We start from the raw sequence: 19,072 nt of genomic DNA, 5'->3' as shown, positions 1-19,072 counted from the left end.
AATGGCTCAACATAATTTATTTTCATTTTATGTTAAAATGTACAGAGTTCTTTGAAAGTACTTGCTAAGAAAGAAAGAAAAAAAAACAGAATAAATGGAAATACATACAGGGACAGAGTAGAGAGTTGAGGCCTCTGAGCGCAAATCAACCTTCACTGTGTGCCCAGCTGTCACTCCTCTCTTTATTTTGCGCTCTCTCTTAGCATACAACGCAACATGTACAATTACAAAGGATACAAAAAGGGAAGCGATATAAACAGACAGAAATATACTGAGCTCCTTTTTACATGCCTCTTAAATGTAAGGAAGTCATCCTATACACACACAAGTAAAAAAACAAAAGAAAAAGAATGCCAAGTGACCTTTAGATATTTGTAGTCCTTTTGTTTAAAATAGCATTAATATACTACACAAAGATAGAAAAACTCTAGAGATGAGATGGAATGGAGAGGTTAAAGGCATCTTAAAGTCACTAAAAGTGAGTGGTAATTTTTTTAAATTTTGAATTTCTTAGTAATTATTACCCAAGAGGCGAGCTAAAAAATATGTATTGTTTTTTTTCCTGAAACAGAAGTGAAAAAAATGACAGTACCAATATCAATGTCAGAGTTTCCTTTTTATATTATAGAAAAAACATTTTCTCTACAATAGGTTTTCTAAAGTCAAAAAGAGTCAGCTTGTGTCATAAAAGAAAGCTGCCCAGTCTGATAAAATTCAGAAAGAAACGAAACACAAAATAAGTACAGAACGGAACAATACACACAAATAAAGTATGCAATGTCGGGTCTGTAAGAAAATGAAAAAAACTCCTCTTTTGACTTTGAATACTGGTACATGGAGCAACAAGGTCAACCGTTTCACCCCTACCAGTTGAACGCCACAACCAACAGAACCTCGCACACTTCCTCACCTCCGACCCTGCTTTTATATGAGCGTGCCTCTACGTGAGGGCCAAACCATGCACTAGATCAGGCATTCAGGCACACCTTTTATAAAGGCTCACTGTCTACTGCCATATTTCTAGCCAATGGGAGTGCAGAATTTTGCAGAAAAGAAAAAAAATACAGTTTTAACAAAATACACCACTGAAAAGCAGACTCCTGGACCCCTTTGGGTCACTAACACTTAAAGAGGAGAGGTCAGCTATTGTTAACTGACTTTCCTTAAAGCAGTTAAATGGAAATTCCATCGTTTGTTCTGCATTCCCTAAACTGCTAAAAAAAAGGCTGACATAGTACACCATCTGTCAGTGGAGTGTGGACAAGACCAGCTGAATGTTTTAGCCGCCTATTGGCGACAGTTAGCCAGCGTGTGTGTTTGTGGTTCGTGTGTATGTGTGTGTGCTGGATATTGGGAAGTACCAGAATATTTACATCTAAATGTTTCAGAGTGGCAAACTGGAAAATAATGCTACTTGTTTCATTTATGGACATTTAAATGACAGTAACGCGCTCGTCTCTTCTGTGTCTTTTGCTGTTTTTGGTTTAAAACAAGGTCCATCTAGGAAGACAGAGACTCTGGAAACAGCTCGACACCTCAAACACCGGAGGCCCTGCTCCTATGCTTTTCTGGAACTAGGTGAAAAGCCGTCTGACAGAGTGGCCCCGCGGAGATGTTGGGGTATTTCTGAGAGAGCGAGAAGACATATCACCATTTCAGAATGCCACACATATAAAGACCAAAGCATATAAGAGGTCGGACTGCACACGAGTATTTCAAAAAACAATCAACAAAAACAACGACAACAAAAATAAGATTCAACATTATGTTTAACAAAACAAAAGTCCGCCTACAATGTTTCATTGTCTCTTTTTTCAAAGTAAGGCAGTTCCTATATCAATTAAAAGATTGTGTGCATGGTTGAATATATTCAGTTAACCACTGTTTTTCATTCGCAGTCTGACAAAGCGAGTTACTCCTGTATTGTCTTTCTCTGTGTATCTTCCTCGTCATTCTTGTCCTCCCCTGCTCCCCTCCTGCACGTCATGAGGAGGAGGAGCCTCCTGGGCCTGTGTGAAATCACATTACAAAGGACTGCGTAGGCCTGGCCTGAAGCGGCACAGCACGCAGGTCCATGTACACGGCCCAAACCCGGAAGCCCGCCGACTTGCTCCCATGCACAGCCAGCTGGGAGGGGAGGGGGAACGAGCCCAAATAAAAAGGGACAAAATGACAACATAGAAAAACAGGAAACCCAAAGACCCTCTCTGTCTCCAATCACCTCCACTCCCTGGTGCCTGCCGTGGCACTGGGGAGGGTGAACAGGAGTAATGGACATTTAGAGTACAGCGAGTATCAGCTCTGGCCTCATGTCTCCTTTCTGTTCCTGGCTGCTCATCTGCTCATGTAAGGTGACTGTTTTGGGACTCCGGCATAGCTGTGATGAGAGGGGCCAGTGTACATCATGTTGCCGTGGTGATTGGGCTGCATAGGCTGCTGCGGGTAACCCTGTCCTCCCATCATGCCCATCTGCATCTGCATGGGGTACTGAGCTGGCTGATTCATGTAAGGGGGATTGCCGTGATAACCACTGTTCATCATGGGTTGAGGCATTCTGTAGCCTGCTGACATGGCGTTCAGGGGCGTCATGTTCATGGAATTGTACGGCGCTGGCGTGGGCATGAGGTTTGGCATCATACCGCGCTGCACAGCCAAGGTACGCGGCGTGCCCTGCATGGCGACGGCCCCCGAGCTACGGCCATAGAGCTGCTGCTGGTGCGGGGCCGGAGCCAGCTGCTGAGTGGCTTTGGACCGGATGGAAATGTGGCCTTTGACTGTAGCCATCTGGCCCTGTAGCCTCTGCGTGTGCGGCGGGGGTCCCAGGCCAATGTTGGTAGTGGGCATGTTGCATTGCAGCTGCAGGGAGCCCAGGTTCATGGAGCCAGAGCTCAGGTTAGGAGGCGGGGTCATAGCGGGCTGGCCCTGAGAGAGGGGAGTGTGGGGTGAAGGGGCCAGCCCGGGGTTGGACAGAGAAACACTGGTGGCGTAGGAGGTGACAGAGGCTGAGTGAGAGTAGGGCATGGCGTGGGGGTCCATGATGGTGTTGGTGAGCTGCTGGAGTTTGGCCAGGCTGAAGGTGGCCGAGGGCTGGGGGTAGCCCCCTGTGCCAAAGTCCTGACCCATGCGCTCATACAAGGTGCGGCCCCCTCCTCCACCTCCACTCTCTGGGATCTCCATGATCATGGGTGTGGAGGCGAAGCCATTACCCATGCTACACTGGGACAGGGCCTGCTGCTGTTGCTGTGGTGGGGGCGGTGGTGCTGACGGTGGAGGCTGAGGGTTTGGGGGTTGTTGTTGCTGAGGAGGCTGCTGCTGAACCTTCTTTTGGGACTGCTGCTGCTGTTGCTGCTGGTTGGTGCTGGGAGGCCTCTCGATCACACCGCAGCTTTGAGGAGACTTAATGCCACAGCTCGGGGTGTTGGACGGCGGTGGGGGTGGTGGGGGCTGCGGCACAGCACTGCCTACATTACTGGCACCTGGTCCACTGTTGGGCCCCGGTCCTGTTTGCTGGATGAGGCTGCAGCTGCCCATCGCTAGTTGGGATCCTCCTGTACTTGTGGAAGATGTGAGGCTGGGGGCTGGCACGAAGGAGCAGCTGTTAGACTGGGAGGACGGGGTGGCCGAGCTTGAAGAAGAGGAGGCTGACGATGAAGAAGTTGTGGAAGCTCCTGCAACTACAGCAGCAGACATTCCTCCTCCGTTCCCCCCATTCCCTGTTCCATTACCCCCTCCGCCCATAGTGGAGTCGTAGCTGCTAGGGTTGTCATAGTTCTCCGTAGTGCTTTCTATGCTGCCGAGGTCACTGAAGCCGCTGTCCACCACCTGCTGCGAGTGGTCAGAAACAGACGGTACATCCATCATGGGTGATGTCTCCATGTTTTGCTGGGAGGGGGCAGACAGAGAACTGGGATGCTCTGGCGTGATCTGGGTGTACCCTCCACCAGCACCTCCACCACTGCCCCCTGCTCCAGTGGGGCCAGGCGTTCCTCCCCTCTGCCCAGCTGCGGTTGTGTCCATGATGCCTGAGGGCAACCCCGGACTGTTCACCGAGCGCACAGACTGACTGGGCAGGGGTGGCACTGGGGGATTAGGAAGGGGGCTGCTGTGTTGTGAGGCCCCACACTCCTCCACTAAAGCCAGGGCCTCCTCTTCGGCCTCCCCTGTGTGACTGTAGCTCTGCAGGGTCCGGCAGGCAGCTAGGGTCTCCTCGCAGTCCTGGTAGGCCCCGTGGTGTGGCTGGGGCTCAGTCTCTTCGTCCTGGGCTTCCCCCTGTGTCAGGGACTGGACGGCCTGCATCGTCTCCAGGTCCAGCTCATTGGAGTGATGGTGGGGGTGGTGTGAGTGATGGTGGCCCAGCTCCTCTTTGAATTCAGAGTGCTGGTGAGGGTGGGAGTGTGGATGTGTGTGTTGGGGTTCCATCAACAGCGTGACGTCCTTGTCGTCTGGGTGCAGGGACTGGAGCTCAATAGGCTCAGAGGGAACAGACATGGCCGTGACAGTTTCCACTGCTGCAGCTGCTGCAGCAGACTCCTCCTGCTCTCTGCGCCTCCTCTCCTCCTGCTGCGGGTCGGCTGAGGAGGGCCGACACTTGGTCTCCTGCGCCTCCTCCTCAGGCTCCTCCTCCTCCTCTTCTTCCTCCTCCTGCTTGCTGACATAGTCCCTGGCCACGCTGTTCTCCATGTCTAAAAAAGCCTCTCCACCTTGGGGTTCTTCTTTGACCGGAGGAGAGCTTGCACGGGAGGCAGGCTCCTCCTCCTCATCTTCATCATCATCTTCATCTTCAGAGTCCTGACTTTTTCTCTTCTTGCTGCTGTTGTTGTTGCTGCCGTTACTCTTGTCCTCCAGGTGTCCGTCACCTTCATCATCTGCATCATGGTCTTCACTACGCCTGCTTCCTGGCCCCTGTGTAACTGCTGCTCGCCTGTTGATACTGCCACTACCACTGCCCATGCTGCCACATTCCTCTTCCTCCCTCTCCTCGTCATCATCGTCCTCTTCCCTGTCACCCATATCTGTGTCCTGAGGCCGGGACTGTGGGGCCCGGGGCCCTGAAGTGGAAGAAGAGGAAGAAGGGGACAGCAGGGGACGTGACGGTGGACGGCTGGGTTTGTCTTCCTCCCAGGTTCTTTCGGTCTCCTCGTCCTCTTCCTCCTCTGGCTCAGAGGTGGGAGGTGGTTTCGGGGTGGGCTGCGGTGGAGGGTGGAGGGCACGGTTCTTGGGCGGTCTACCTCTCCTCTTGGGCACCTTCTGCTCAACAGGCTTTGGGAGATAGTCGTCTTCTTCATCAGAGTCTTTCTGTTTGCTGTCAGTGTTGGTTCTGCAGACTCGCTTGCTGTTTCGCTCATCCGACTGAAGCATTTGAGGATCTGTGTCCAGCTGCTGCTCCAACAGCCTTTGTCTTTCCTGCTCCTGCCTCTCGGCCTCCTCCTGGGCTCGCTGCAGGTACCAGCTCCGGGGCTTGCGACCGGGCTTCATCTTGATTTTGGGGGGTGGAGGATCCCCACTTTGAGCCTGGCTGTCTGTGCCTGGATGCTGGTCAGGCCCACCACTGGGTGGTTTTCCAGGTCCTCGTTTCTTCCAGTGCAGTGGCTTGCGGCTCTTTCCCTTGGGCCAGCCTTTCTTTTTCTTGACTGGGACCTCAGGGTTGGTCGTGAGGGTCTCAGATGGAGTTGCTGGCATAGCCGCCACAGGCTTCAGTACAGGTGTTAGCTCTGAGAGGAGGCAAGAAGATAAGTCAGTGTTAGATAAAACTCAACACACATTTCTGAGTATAAATAGAACAGCAATGTATAAAAATGGTTTCTACTCACCATCTTCCTCTGAATCTGTGAGGTGGGAGTGCCGGCCCCTTTTGGGTGCTGGGTCAGACAACCTCAGAGCAGAGCGGGATGGGGGGTAGCGGTGCAGTGGGTGACCCAGGGGCGTCTCCTCCTCCAGCCTGGGCATCGGCCTCTCTGAGTCTGAGTCTACAAAAGGCTCATCCAACACCTCTGTCGTCTCAGAAATGGTCTCAGTCACCACGCTGCTGTGAGGGTGGCTGCGCTGGCGAAAACGACGCTTCCTCAGTGGCTTCTAGGTAGAAACAGGACAGGTCATTAGGTGTGCCTTTGAAATTTAGCCTAAAGGGACAGTTCGCCTCAAAATCAAAAATACACATTTTTAATTGTTAACAGAACACTGTTAGTTTCTCACCTTGCATTTGAGCCCCATGGCGGGCTTGGTGAGGATGGGTGGGGAGCATGCCCTCCTCTCATCATCATCTTCATCATCGTCGTCGTCTTCCTCCTCTTCTTCGCTACTTTCACTGAAGCAGCTCTTCCTGACAGGCAAAGACTCACTTAACCTGGGAACCACAGGAAGCTGTGAAAGCCCTTCTCCAGGCCCTTCCATCAATCTGGGCTTAGGGCCTCTCTTTTTCCGTGGGGGCCGTCCTCTCCGTGTAGGGGTTATGGAGGGGTGCCTGGCCATGTCCAGTGAGTGAAAAGCTGTGGACTCTGCTTGTCTGTCCAGGGAGAAAAGGGAGGGGGGGCTGCTGGCAGAGCCTGTGGGTTTTCCTCCCTCTGTTCTCTCGTCCTCTTCATCATCCTCGTCCTCCGCTGGGCGGATCTTAGGTGGTCGTCCCACTCGTGTGTTGTCCTTCACTTTGCCCCAAGGCCAGTTTTTGGGTGGACGCCCCCGTGGTCTGCGTTCTCCATTTGTTGAGGGAGGGGGGCGTGGTGGCTCTGGGACAGAGGGTGGCAAGCGAATGGGAGGGGAAGTTGGAGAGCTTTGGCTAATGGGAAACCCCAGGAAGCCCTTTCTTTCCTCTTCTTCTTCCTCCTCGTCCTCATCGTCATCCTCGTCGTCCTCCTCATCCCTCTTCTTCCCGTGGCGCATGTGCCAGGACATTGGTGGGACTTTGTGACTTGGTTTGATCTATTCACAGAAAAAGTAAAATTAAATCCATAATTCATTAATAAGAATGTACAAAAACTTTTAAATTGAACTTTTTTTCTTCACAGTCAATGTATTTACCTCCTTGCGGTTTTCTTCCTCTGGTTCATCATCCTCATCATCATCCTCATCTCCTTCGGCATCAGAGACCACAGTGTTGGTAACAATGACTGGAGTCCAGCGGAGACACTCGGGGTCGACATCCAGCTGCCGCGGCCGGGCCTTGAGGCGAGTCATGTGGTTAGACACCAGCTTCTCCCGTCGCACCAGGACCAGCCTGATCAAACCACAGGAGCCAAAACAAGAGACATTAGATACAATCCAACTCTGTATGTATGATTTACTGCTTCTAAGCATAGACGCTAGAAGACTTTGGCTGTGCATGTCACACCTGTGTGTTGGTGTTAGAGCACTGAGCAGGTAACTATGTGCATACACTTTTACAAGACTACTACCGTCTATGTGTCCTCTTCATTATTTGCGTTTTAAACCAAAGCTTAAACATGTCACCATTTGGCATTTTGCCACTTGATCCTGGTGCTGCCACTGACTTTTGTCTTTGTTCACATCATTGTCACCCAAAAACCCAGTTTCCTAGGTCAATACCGTCAGACAGTGAAATGAATCACTCATAAACTGTGCAAATAAAAACAGACTGCCGATCATGCTTCCCTTTTAACTGTACAGTTGCCAATATTTGGCGTCTAAATTCATGTCAGTGTATTACAGTCACAGTAGGACGCCTCAGCAAGATGCTATGGCTGCTCCAGCATTTAAATAAGCTGTATTCATAACAAAGTGTTACCAGGGTTTTAAACTGAACACGGTTGATAACAATAACACCTGCGTCAAAAAGCAGAACAAGAACAATTGAGGAGTAATTTACTCAAAGCTGCAGCAGGACACCTGACCTACATACGGGATAGTAAGTAGAATTTAAATACTTCAGACTGCATCCACTATTATAAGGACTGTGTAAGCACTGATCTGACTTAAGTCTACTCTAAAGCCCAACTTTGTTTACATGCTAGGTGTAACCTGGCAACAAGCCATCTTCTGTTTCATTTGGATTAAGCTTTTTGAGTACTGTATGGCAACCATATCCTCCTTCCATCTTTGCACCATAGTAAGTTATATAATTTGCTAATGTAGGAAGATAATAAAACAAGTACAGAGTGGTGTACTACAAAGCAATGCTTTCTTTGCCTGAGCTAACCTAACCTAGCCTAAACCTCATCAGAGATGACATCAACTTGCTTTGTTAACCCAAGTTTTCTTTCCCAGGCTGAGTGTTCACACTCTGACCTGCTGCATTCAGGTCTAACACCAGGGTTTTCCCTGCCATCATGAGGCTGAGCAGCAGCACCGAAGACATTTTGGGCACCAGCTAAGCTGAATGAACTGTACACATATATAGTTATAATAATGGTCCAAAATTATTTTTAATAATTGCTTGTTTTTTTAAATTGAAAAAAAAAAACCCGCAATGCATACAGTAAGCAATGCTATAACTACCCAACTTTGTTCAATTTCATTTTAATGTAATGTTCATTCAACATGTTTTTATATATAAGATATTCCCTCAACTGAGAATCTGTAGAGCTCATAGATTATTATTTATTGACTATAGAGTGACGCTGTTTCCAAAGGAGTTGATGACTGCACTTTTTTAACGATTCCAATCCAAAACTCTGAAAATAACTGGACCAGTTTAGCTCTGCAGCATAAGTTACCATGGTGATCTAGCCAGGTTGGCATTCAGCTCAACCTGCTTGCTAATACACTATTCTTGCTTCACAGTTCAGCCCTCCACTCATTATGCCACTATACCAATGTTGTTGTCATCATGTACCTGGAACACTATGCAATCTGGAGGAACTTTCATCTGTGTGTGACTACAGTGTGATCCACTTGAGTGCACCCTTAATCCATTTAATAAGGTAACAAATAATGTGGTGTGTTTGTGAGTTTAGCCTGTTCTGTATCTGACCTGTCTCCTCGCTGCTCCAGCATGTTGAGGCTGTGCAGAGTGCTGGTGATGTCCTGCGGGCAGATCCCAGTCAGTTTGCTTAGTTGTCGTATGGTGATTTGCCGATCGCGGACCTCATGGAGACACTCCAGCACCACGCTTCGCCAGTAGGCCATGTAGGACAGTCGACCCAGGTCCGACAGAGGCTTCTCTGGAGATCCTGGCTGGCCTTCGCGCTTCGACAATAAGTAGCCTGCAGATAGGGAGGAGTGAACCAAGGACACAGTTTGAGACAAAGATGTAAGCACTGTTTAAAAAAAACATATATTAGTGTAGTCTATCAAAAGAGGTATCAACAGATTCATTTGTTTTTTCTTAGAGCTGAACACTTACTGAAGTCGATGAGAAAGCGCCCGTAGCCCTGGCGCTGGTACTGTGGAAGAATCATGATGCACGACACGTTGTATTTCTGTTGACAGTGTTTCTCCTGGTGAAGGGGGAAAGACATGGACACATTCCATTAGAAAAAACAGAATGGAAACTACATCACAGAGCAGGCCTGTGTGGGTGTACAGCAGGGCGTTGATGGTGCCGTGTCCGCTCACTAACTGCTGTGCTTTGGCAGCGAGGCGGCATGTTAATGGGAGCACCTGCGGCTGCACACTCCACAGAGGCCAACGGAGCTCACAGCACCCAGTGTTAAACTGAGACACAACATGAGTTTAGTGTAGGAATGCACCTGTGTGTGGTGATACCAATTTAGCATTTCAATTAAGTCTGAATATATCTATATCTATCTGGTTCATGTTGTTTTGGTATGGTTGAGCTAGGTGCTTAGAATTTACAGAAGTACATATTGCCAGAAAAATGTAAGAGGGATTGTGGGGATTCTGTGGGAAAGAGGACATGAAGGTTGAGGTCTGAAGCATCGTGGTCATACCTTGGAGAAGTAGCCAACAAGATGGCAACCTTTGCCGTCGTTCTGGGTCAGGACGTAGAAAAGGAAGGGCTCCACATCATAGTAGAGGGTCTTGTGGTCCAGGAACAGCTTGGCCAGCAGACACAGGTTCTGACAGTAGATTGTGCTTACATTCCCATCAACCTGTTGTGGGATTAGTGAAGGAACGCGTAAGTACAACACGATGAAAGAAGAAGAAAGTTCTCTTTAATGACTACCAGATAAACAACTGTCCAGATCTTAAAGCTGCTGTTAGAGAGCTGAGCAACAAAGTGAAGGTGAATAGAGTCGAAGTTAGTGTCAGGCAATGATCTCAGCTGTGTCTCTGGAGACCTGGACAGATAGAGAGGGTGGAGGAGGGAAACAAAGAGCTGTAAAGGGAAAGAGAAGGAGGGAGGTTCAGGCTGGCAGCTTGCCAGTTATCTTTGCTCTTCTCCGAGTGAGGATGGACTGCAGAGTGGGAAATGGGAGCTGCAGTGGCCATGGCCTGCAGACAACAAAGTTTTACTGTAAATTGGTAATTGGGAGTTCTTCTAATAATAACAGTAGCTGTAGTTAGATGCTTACTTTATTTCCTCCTGACTGAAGAAAGAATAAACATATCAGGTCCACTGTTTACATGAGATATGATCTAATACAACCTGGTGTTTACATGCACCGAGGCAAATTATACGTTTGATCTGCTATGATATGATGGATAATTATCTTCTGTTTATCAAAGTATTTGTCGTAAAGATGTAAGATCTAAGATGTTTTTTACCACATCAAAAGTACAGCCTAACAGATATATCTGTTGACTGATATTTTTGGCCGATATTGGCGGTATCAGTGTATATGCTGTCTGCTATGCTTTATGGAAACTTATTACAACAATATATAATGCAGAAAATGTTGCTTGGCGTGATTTAGAAATGGTGTTAACTATTCATTTTTTAAATTATTTTTTCTTTAATCGTCAGCAATTGACTGAAACTGAACAGTAATGTTTATTTACCTATTAATTTATTCCTATTTATTCTTTATTTTCTCAGTTATCATTTATAGAACGGCTGACAATGTAACTCATTGCTTGTATAACGTATGATAATGTAATAACAATGTTAAAATATTATCTAATAAAGCATTATGTTTGAGAAAGTAGCTCTCTGGATACATTGGCAGAGTGGTGAAAAATCGCTGTACAATCCACATAAAAAAGATCTATTTTCATTCCAGCTATATCGGTTATCGATGAATTTCCCCCTCTGAAATCAGTATCAGCAACGTCTCAAAAATCCCATATTGCTCAGGCTCTAATCAAATTACTCTAATTACTATTTTTATAATATCTCTGGAACGCTGCAATGTAGAGGCTTTAAATTGTCTCTGCTAGGCCATCGTTGTAGCTTCCCAACAAGTGCCCCAGTGCGATCCTTTCCCTTTCAGAAGCGGTTTTAGCCAGCAAGGGTCTTTTTGGAGACTGAGGTGTTTACATGGAGTATTTATTATAAGGGTCTGAGTAATTCTATAGTAGGTAGGGATGCCAATTTATTACCATTAGAAATCAGACTGATCAACACTCAGTACTTATACTTATTCAGTAAGAATTGGTGCACCATGTATATGATTCAGCTCTGCAATGAGTGGGTCTTGGTAAAAATCTATGGAAAGCATATAAAGGTCGTTGGTTTGTACTGTGACTACACAGGACCACTGTGTGTAGTCTGAGGTGACTACCAGGCTGTAAGGACACTAGGTAGAGAAGAGAGAAGAAGACAGACTTCTTTACTGAAGGATGTGGCTGTAGCAGTGCTGTGGATTACAGGTTTCTCTGTTACAGTGTCATCCACCATCACTCACTAACATTCTTCTGCTCTCTCAGTTCATCAACTCTCTCCATCATTCAGTCCATCTTTCTGGACAGTTCCTCACCTCATATACAGAGACTTCATCCTTCCTGTAGATTTCGTTAGCAGGAGGGTGGAACCAGTTGCACTTCTTCATGTGCTGGTAGAGAATGCTCCGGCTCTTCATGTAGCGCAGGCAGAACTCACACAAGTAAAGTTTGGGTAGTCTAGAGAGAGAAAGGGGAGAGGAGTACAATGAAAGATGAAAATTGTAAAAGGCACAGAAAAAGCAATTAACCGATTAACTGAGGAAATAATTGGTAAATGAATTAATAATAAAAAAAATTATTGCAACAAAGGAGTAATTAACATTTTAGGGACAGGTCACACTGGCTACGTATGCAGTGCGTCGTGGAACCTCTTGCAAGCTATTTCAAGAAAGCTGGTCTCAGCAATAACACACAATGAAATGATGGTTCGGCAGTCATACTGACATCATGCCAGCAACATTACACATTTCACTATGGTTTCAATGCCAAGGCTGTATGGCCCCAGCCTATCGGTGAATACAGGTAAAATTTCAAGTGCTTTTCAAGGTATCTCAATAAAACAATTCCAAACTTCCAAAGCCTTAATTATCACATCTAAATTGTTACAATAAATGCCACTGCGAAAAATACAGATAATAGAATTCCTGTAAACCCACATATTACCCATACACTATATTGTCACTTTACTTATTTAAGCAGTTGTTCATTTTAAATATGCCAGGAGACAACAGAATTGTTCCTATAAAATATTTAAATATTTTTGATTTACATGAGATTCTTTCAGTGAAACACCAGATAATGTTGCAAATCAAGTAATCAAGGAAAGTATTTGAATTCAAATATTTATTTTTACTTTTACAAAGCCTGAATAAAAATATTTTTGCGCTGATACGGCTTGGATAGCTTTTATTCAATGGCAGTATTCTTTCACTTTTGCCATTATTTAAAATACCTAATAAAATCCAATCCCAGGAGAGCAACTCTACTAGTAGGACTGAGCGCTAAGTACATTATGCTGTTCTGCTTCATTCTAGTCATTAGCTTACCTGCTGTACTCCTGGGGGTAGGGAGATGAATACCACGTCTGGATTTCAAACTTGCCAAATTCGATGACTGACGGACAACGCATCTGAGGGTCTGGTGGACCCGTCACCCCGACTTTCTGTTTGGGTAAGCAACAAAGATGAAGGAAGAGAGAAAGGGAGGGAGAGACGTGGAAGGTTAAGTCCAGGTTTACTGCAGGAGTCACCGGCAGATCACAGGGCAATTAGACGGATTACACACCATGGCATACTGGTTTAGGATTTTACACTAAACAGTGAGAGGCAGGGCACTGGGTGTCATCAGTAGCACATCAGCATTACAGGTAATTCAGTGGAGCCCAAAAGAAGACAACAATAGAGCTAAAACAATCGATTAAGTCTGTGACCAAAAGCCACTTCTTATTACTCTGGGATTGTCCGAGAGACAGCTACCTGCATAACGATGGAGCTTTTAGTGGAGCTGTTGTCTCAGAGTTTTAAAGTCAGTTTGGACATCTCTGCCTTTCGTTTATGAGGATCATGTACTAAACCTAGATAATCACATCTGCCCTTTTCACACATCATTAAGGCTTACTACTCCTAGTAATATTCCAGCTGGGACATTTACTGCTGTGCTGCATGAAAAAGGGCGTAGCTCATTTACATTTTCTGTCTGTAACTACATGTCAGTGCAAGGTACTGTCATTAGAGCTGCCCAGCTCAATATTTACTCCATGAAACACAAACACTAAATTTATATTCCTACCTGTGGCCCTGATCACACCTGGAATTATCATGCATCCTGGTTGATCCAAGCACAAGTGGAAAGCTCTAAGTACAGGTGCGTCAGAATTTAATTACTGAATCGATTTAATAATTGAAATCAAAAGCAGGATCAATGGCAACAAAAAAAAGGCAATTATGTTAAACTTGATTCCATGCAGCCTATGGATTTAAAGAATAACATAAAAGGTGTGAATGACAGCTGTCAGGGCATAAAACCAATTATGAAACATAAAAACAATGGCACAGCTGTCCATGAGATCTGAATGTCTGTGCGCCACAAAGGATGCAGTTTGGCAGCATGGAGAACCCTGGGGACAGCCAGTACACAATAACCTCTTTAAGGTTCATCAAATGTACCTAAATTCACAAATATGTAGTATATAACTCAAAGCACTTCTGCAATTAGGCATGTGTTCATTCTGTGTTCATTTGCATACTGAGCGGGGAAGTAAGATCTGATCACAAGTGGTCACTCAAGACACCTGTAGAGACATCCTACGGACCTCATCTGAGGCTGGGACTTCATCTTTTACAGCCAGGCTGTTGTTGACTCTGCTCTTTTTGACCACATTCTCACATCATTGACATCCAGCTCCCCCACTGCACACTGTGGGTTTACATAATACCTCCAATGACTCCAGCCTGGTGGCCTCAGTCATAGACTCATATGTCCCTCCCAGGTACCCTTCTGATGCTGTCTCTCTCTACATGCCTGTTCATTTACAATATAATCAAGACACACTTTTTGTCTCTCTGTCTGTGTACCTGCAGTGCCAACTCCTGGATGTGTCTGAACAGTTCAATGTCTTTTTCTGTCAGGTTCTCGTGGCCGGGCAGTTTCTCATCTTCGTCACGCCAGTCGCTGCCATCCTGATTGTCTGGGGATTGAAGCACAAGAGTTGACATTAACGCAAATCTAGTGAGAAGTTTGCTAGACGACAGTGTCAAGATGTGCGCCGATTGATTTTTACTATGGTGCTACTGCCACAGCGAGCAGATTTTATGGCATGTATCTTAAGGAGGCACAAAAGCTACCAGTTTTTTCGTGGCCAATATAGATAAATAACCAATAAGTTCACATTTTTATATTTAAAAAATATGTTTATGCACACCTGAGGGTAGGAAAGAGTAAGATGTAGTGAGTAAAGATGATTGATTTAATATTTCCCAGGTCTCATCCTAACCAAATCTAACTGACATCACGGTTAACGTAACAAAAACAAACAACAGTTCTGACTTTGGAAGAGAATTTCACTAAATAATGCAAATTAAATACTCTGACATAATCTGTCAGACAAGTAAATGTATTAAATACTCATAATGTGTGAGCAGTTACTACAACCTACTATATGGGAGTATGCAGATGCTACACGTGTTGGTTCAATAAAAGCAAGCTGGCCTCATATTAACAGCTCATTTATCAGTCCTAATTTCATTATTGTATAATACCTAATAATATAAATTTGCCATTATCTGCATTATATACTGTTCACTCCCAGCATTTATACATAATGAAGAGTTTTCTTAAAAACTACATTGTTAATCAAACAATATTTTCTTTCTAGAGTAGGGGGAAATTAATTTATTAAAGGGCATCTGGTACAAGACCAACATGCAGTTTATATTTCATCCATGAGTCACACCTTGCTCTTTCATCATCATTAGCACATCCTCTGCTCTGTATTTACTAAACAGTGCAACTGGAGTAAGATGAAAGTCAGCCTTCAAACACAAAGTCACAAAGTGCTCACTTCATTTAGGCTTCTATGTTGACCACTGAAGATGAATTTACTATATACTGGTGTGTTTCCCAACCCGAAAGTAAAATACATCATAGATGGCTATATTTAAGCCATATAACCACATACGCAAACACATTTTCAGTTATAAACCTTCTGCTGTGGCTTTTTATTTTTATGTAGGTTAAACAGGGTTCAAATCAGCACTTGTCTTTTGACAAACTCTGGATTGGTCACAATCTGGATTTATACAGGTTGTATAAAGCTGCTTATAAGTGGGTCAAAACACAGACATTGGTGCCAGTGAAACTTGAAGTCTAATTACCACTTATTATCTTCTACTGTGACTCTGGATGCGTTTTTGGCTTCGGAAAGTTCAGTGAAAAAGAACTGCTGGTGGCCACTTTATATCACAAAGCAATTTATTTTGATGCATAAGCAACAAACAGAAATTGACAAATCAATTCCACTCCATTTTACCCTCAGTCTACAATTTCCAAATAAGTACCAGGCCTGGATCCCTTTTTAAACAGGAAGAACATTGAAGCAACATCTACGCATCACAAAGCCTGTTTTTTAGCAAACCATTTAGATGACAACCGCTAATCCAGTCTGCTAAAGTGATGGGAAGTTTGTTTTGTATTTTAATATCACAATGCTGTGATAACTGGACCATTAAAAATCTGCAGGTTTAAAGTCATGATGCCATGGCAGTGAAGCCATGTAAAGAGAAAATTCAGCTGATCCTTACCTCCTCTATCATCTCCTTCTCCTTTGCGACAGGCTTTCTTTCGGATGCGGCATTGCTGTGAATAGTCTACCACTTCTTGCCGTGCCTTTCGGCCCTCAGGCGACGGTGTGAAGAACTTTGTGAGGGCGTCGATGAGGCCCTTAGTCTTGTTGTTGAATCGTAAGCTGCCCTGCGACATGTCGTCGTCGTCCCGCATGGAAAACAGCAGCCGGTCGTCACCGGGGTAACCCTCGCATGAGGAGCTGGAGGATGAGTTGGCCGAGGCTGAGCGCTTCCGCCGACCACGCCCGCCCAGCTTCTTGAAGGGCCGCCCCGGCCTACAGAGGCAAAAAGGAGCATGTTTAAAACTCTGCTTATGAGACCACATATGTACTTACTGGAAATCCCTACATATAATATAATATGTACATATACACATGTATACAGATGATCCTAAATTACATATGGAGGAGAAATAGCAATAAAAGCAAAAATAGCTGTAAGCTCATTTTAGAGAGTAGGCCTTATGGCTGCAGACACATGACATCTTGTGCCGTTGTCCACTGGGCCAACACTGAACAAGACGACATTAGCTTAAGGCAGTTCTTTACCGGTTCTTGGGCCGCCCCAGCGGTGCGTTGTAGCGCCGTTTGATTTGTGCTGCCTTTTCATGTAAAAGCTTCTTTCCCTTTTTCCTGGGTTGGCAGATTTGACAAATCCACATGCCTGGGAGAGAAAGAAGCAAAGCACAGGTTCACATACCCTGAGGTGGATTAGACAAGCTGAGCTTCAGTGCAGATACCAGCATGCTCTGGGACATATCGAATACATTAGCACTTAATGGTGAAGCATTAGGTGGTTCATGAGAACTCAAGCAGTCATTAAGTGTGACCATAATGGTCTTATACAGCCGTAATGTACGGGATTTATGTATTCTTTCACTAGAATTCATGGTAGGCTGTAAACAGGAAATGAAGAGGTTGGTGATGAGTTAAGGAGCCATTCTGTTTATTTACCTTTTGGCATTCGCGTGAGGGGAGGATCACAGCACTCCATGTGGAAGCCCCGGTCACAGGAGTCACAGAACAACATGTTGTCCTGGACAGTTAACAAACAAGTATTAATGATTATAGAATGCTTTAGATGTGTGGCAGACAAATTAAGCCTCAATAGCCAAAATAATTTCTGACGCATGATAGTGCATGATTGTAAGTGATAAACATACACGTAAGCAAGAACAATTAGGGTTTACACTCTTAAGAAATCATTTCCAGAACCTTGACAATACAATACAGCACTTGCTCATATAATTTAGCGGTAGGTCTAGTACTGACACATTTTACCCCAGTTTTATTCCTCCTTTTTTAATAATGCATGCTCGTCTTTTCAAAAGCCTATAATTGGGCGGTCTGTGGCCTAGAGGTTTGAGAATCGAGCTTGAAACCGGAGGGTTGTCTGTCTGAATCCCAGGGCTGACAGGTCGAGGACTGAAGGGCCCTTGAGCAAGACACACTTGACAGCTCTGGGACTTAAACCTGTTAGCAGACATTAGCAGAATTTATACTGAAGTAACTTTCATTCTGAATATCCAGTGCTTTCACCAAAACATTACTCAAACTCCAGTTCAAAATAGTGGTAGTATTTGCTACTTTATGTTGCCATTAAGTGTCAGCAGTGTATATATGTAGCAGCAGTGTATATTTGTCAAAATGATTGACAAATTTAACATACACATATTTATGTATTGACGTTAAGTTATTTGGGAATAGTGGGATTTAAAATGCAGATGATCCATTTTTTTAACAAGTAATTTAACAGAGGGCTGATAGAGCTCCTCGGTGCATTCTGACACATTTTGATGAGATCTACATATGTATACACAAAAGTGCAATAAAATACCATTTAATGTAATTACTATGAATGTGCCATTTAAAATTAGACAGTACTTTGAAAATACCCAGCATGATTGGGTCAAGCAAATTCTTTATTTCCATTTTGTTCTCCATCCTCAAAGATATATTCCCTCCTTGTGTATCTTGGCAGTATGTTGTGCATTTTGTTTCACTGTCAAACCTCTACAAACATCTGAATAACAATTCCTCACTTGATAAGTAAGAGAAAAGAGTGAAATCATGCCGATGCTGACAAAAATAGCTCAATCCCAGGTCCACAGATATGTCTATCAGCATCTCTATCTGGCACTTAAGCAGAGAAGAGAGTGTTCACACACAGTGTTAGGCTGCCAGTCCGCCATTTTCGCTCATCCACTCACCGCATTCTTTCCTTGATCCTGACAGCTGCTGCAAGTCTTGCATTCGATGCACTGCCACCACAGAGCCTTGACTCGTGCTGTGAGCTCTGGGGAGAACTTGAGACAGGACGGGTGGCCTGCAGGTACATAGACACGCATACACAAACAAGTGCATCAACGTCAGAGACTTTTTTTGCCGCTGCTGACTGACAGCCGTGACCCACTTGCATCAGTGTAGGAGAAGAGAAAAAAAAGCTCCTTTTGGAATTGAAAGCCCTCCCTGAATCAAACCTGGCTGCAAAGAGAGTGTTCAAACATAAATGACAATCTGTCAGAGCTGTGCTTTTGCTGTTTGAAGAGCACCAAACAAGATGGTCTTGTCTGGGACAGAAACCCACTGAGGAAAGAGGAGAACACAATCTCTCCTCTGCTTTCACTAAGCAGCAGGAAAACCATAATTATATTCCAGTTTCTCTGAAAAGATAGACCAGTTCCAGTATCTGTCAACTATTGTGTTTATCTTAGTCAAATTTAAGCATAGCATCCTGGACACAAAATGTGCAGAGATAAAACAAAAATATTTATTTTTTTAAGTCACCAAAATAACACTACAGAACATCTATAAAAATAACTCGAACAGAAGAATTTCCTGAAGAAAATGGAAGTGCGCTCACAGCTTAAAATAAGTTAATTAATTTAAAATGTTTAAAATACTGAAAAAGTGTTTAAGTAGCAGTTTAAATGCAACTGGTGAAAATAGGTGGTTGAAGTTATTACTGAAAACAGTTCAATATCAACTTAAATTTCA

General features: G+C 44.8%; 1 protein-coding gene across 3 annotated transcripts in view; it reads right to left on the bottom strand.

Annotated features, from left to right (window-relative positions):
• The window catches only part of kat6a (K(lysine) acetyltransferase 6A), a 33,969-nt gene continuing 14,897 nt past the window's right edge, over window positions 1-19,072 (bottom strand). For 2 of the 3 annotated variants that reach the window (XM_059336687.1, XM_059336688.1), the window contains exons 4-17: window positions 18,286-18,401; window positions 17,030-17,111; window positions 16,625-16,739; window positions 16,035-16,351; window positions 14,310-14,422; window positions 12,783-12,898; window positions 11,772-11,913; window positions 9,843-10,004; window positions 9,296-9,389; window positions 8,924-9,155; window positions 7,015-7,210; window positions 6,193-6,915; window positions 5,811-6,072; window positions 1-5,711 (exon numbers count right to left, since the gene is read on the bottom strand). In XM_059336687.1, the coding sequence (XP_059192670.1) occupies window positions 2,335-5,711; window positions 5,811-6,072; window positions 6,193-6,915; window positions 7,015-7,210; window positions 8,924-9,155; window positions 9,296-9,389; window positions 9,843-10,004; window positions 11,772-11,913; window positions 12,783-12,898; window positions 14,310-14,422; window positions 16,035-16,351; window positions 16,625-16,739; window positions 17,030-17,111; window positions 18,286-18,401 (6,047 nt within the window). In that variant the 3' untranslated portion in view covers window positions 1-2,334. The remainder of the gene's footprint in view (window positions 5,712-5,810; window positions 6,073-6,192; window positions 6,916-7,014; window positions 7,211-8,923; window positions 9,156-9,295; window positions 9,390-9,842; window positions 10,005-11,771; window positions 11,914-12,782; window positions 12,899-14,309; window positions 14,423-16,034; window positions 16,352-16,624; window positions 16,740-17,029; window positions 17,112-18,285; window positions 18,402-19,072) is intronic. The other variant, XM_059336689.1, reaches the window with a different exon arrangement.

Source organism: Centropristis striata, chromosome 7 (assembly GCF_030273125.1).
Source record: "Centropristis striata isolate RG_2023a ecotype Rhode Island chromosome 7, C.striata_1.0, whole genome shotgun sequence".
In the NCBI taxonomy this organism is placed as follows: Eukaryota; Metazoa; Chordata; class Actinopteri; order Perciformes; family Serranidae; genus Centropristis; species Centropristis striata.
The sequence above is the reverse complement of the archived record's forward strand: the minus strand, read 5'-3'. Positions and strand labels throughout refer to the sequence as shown.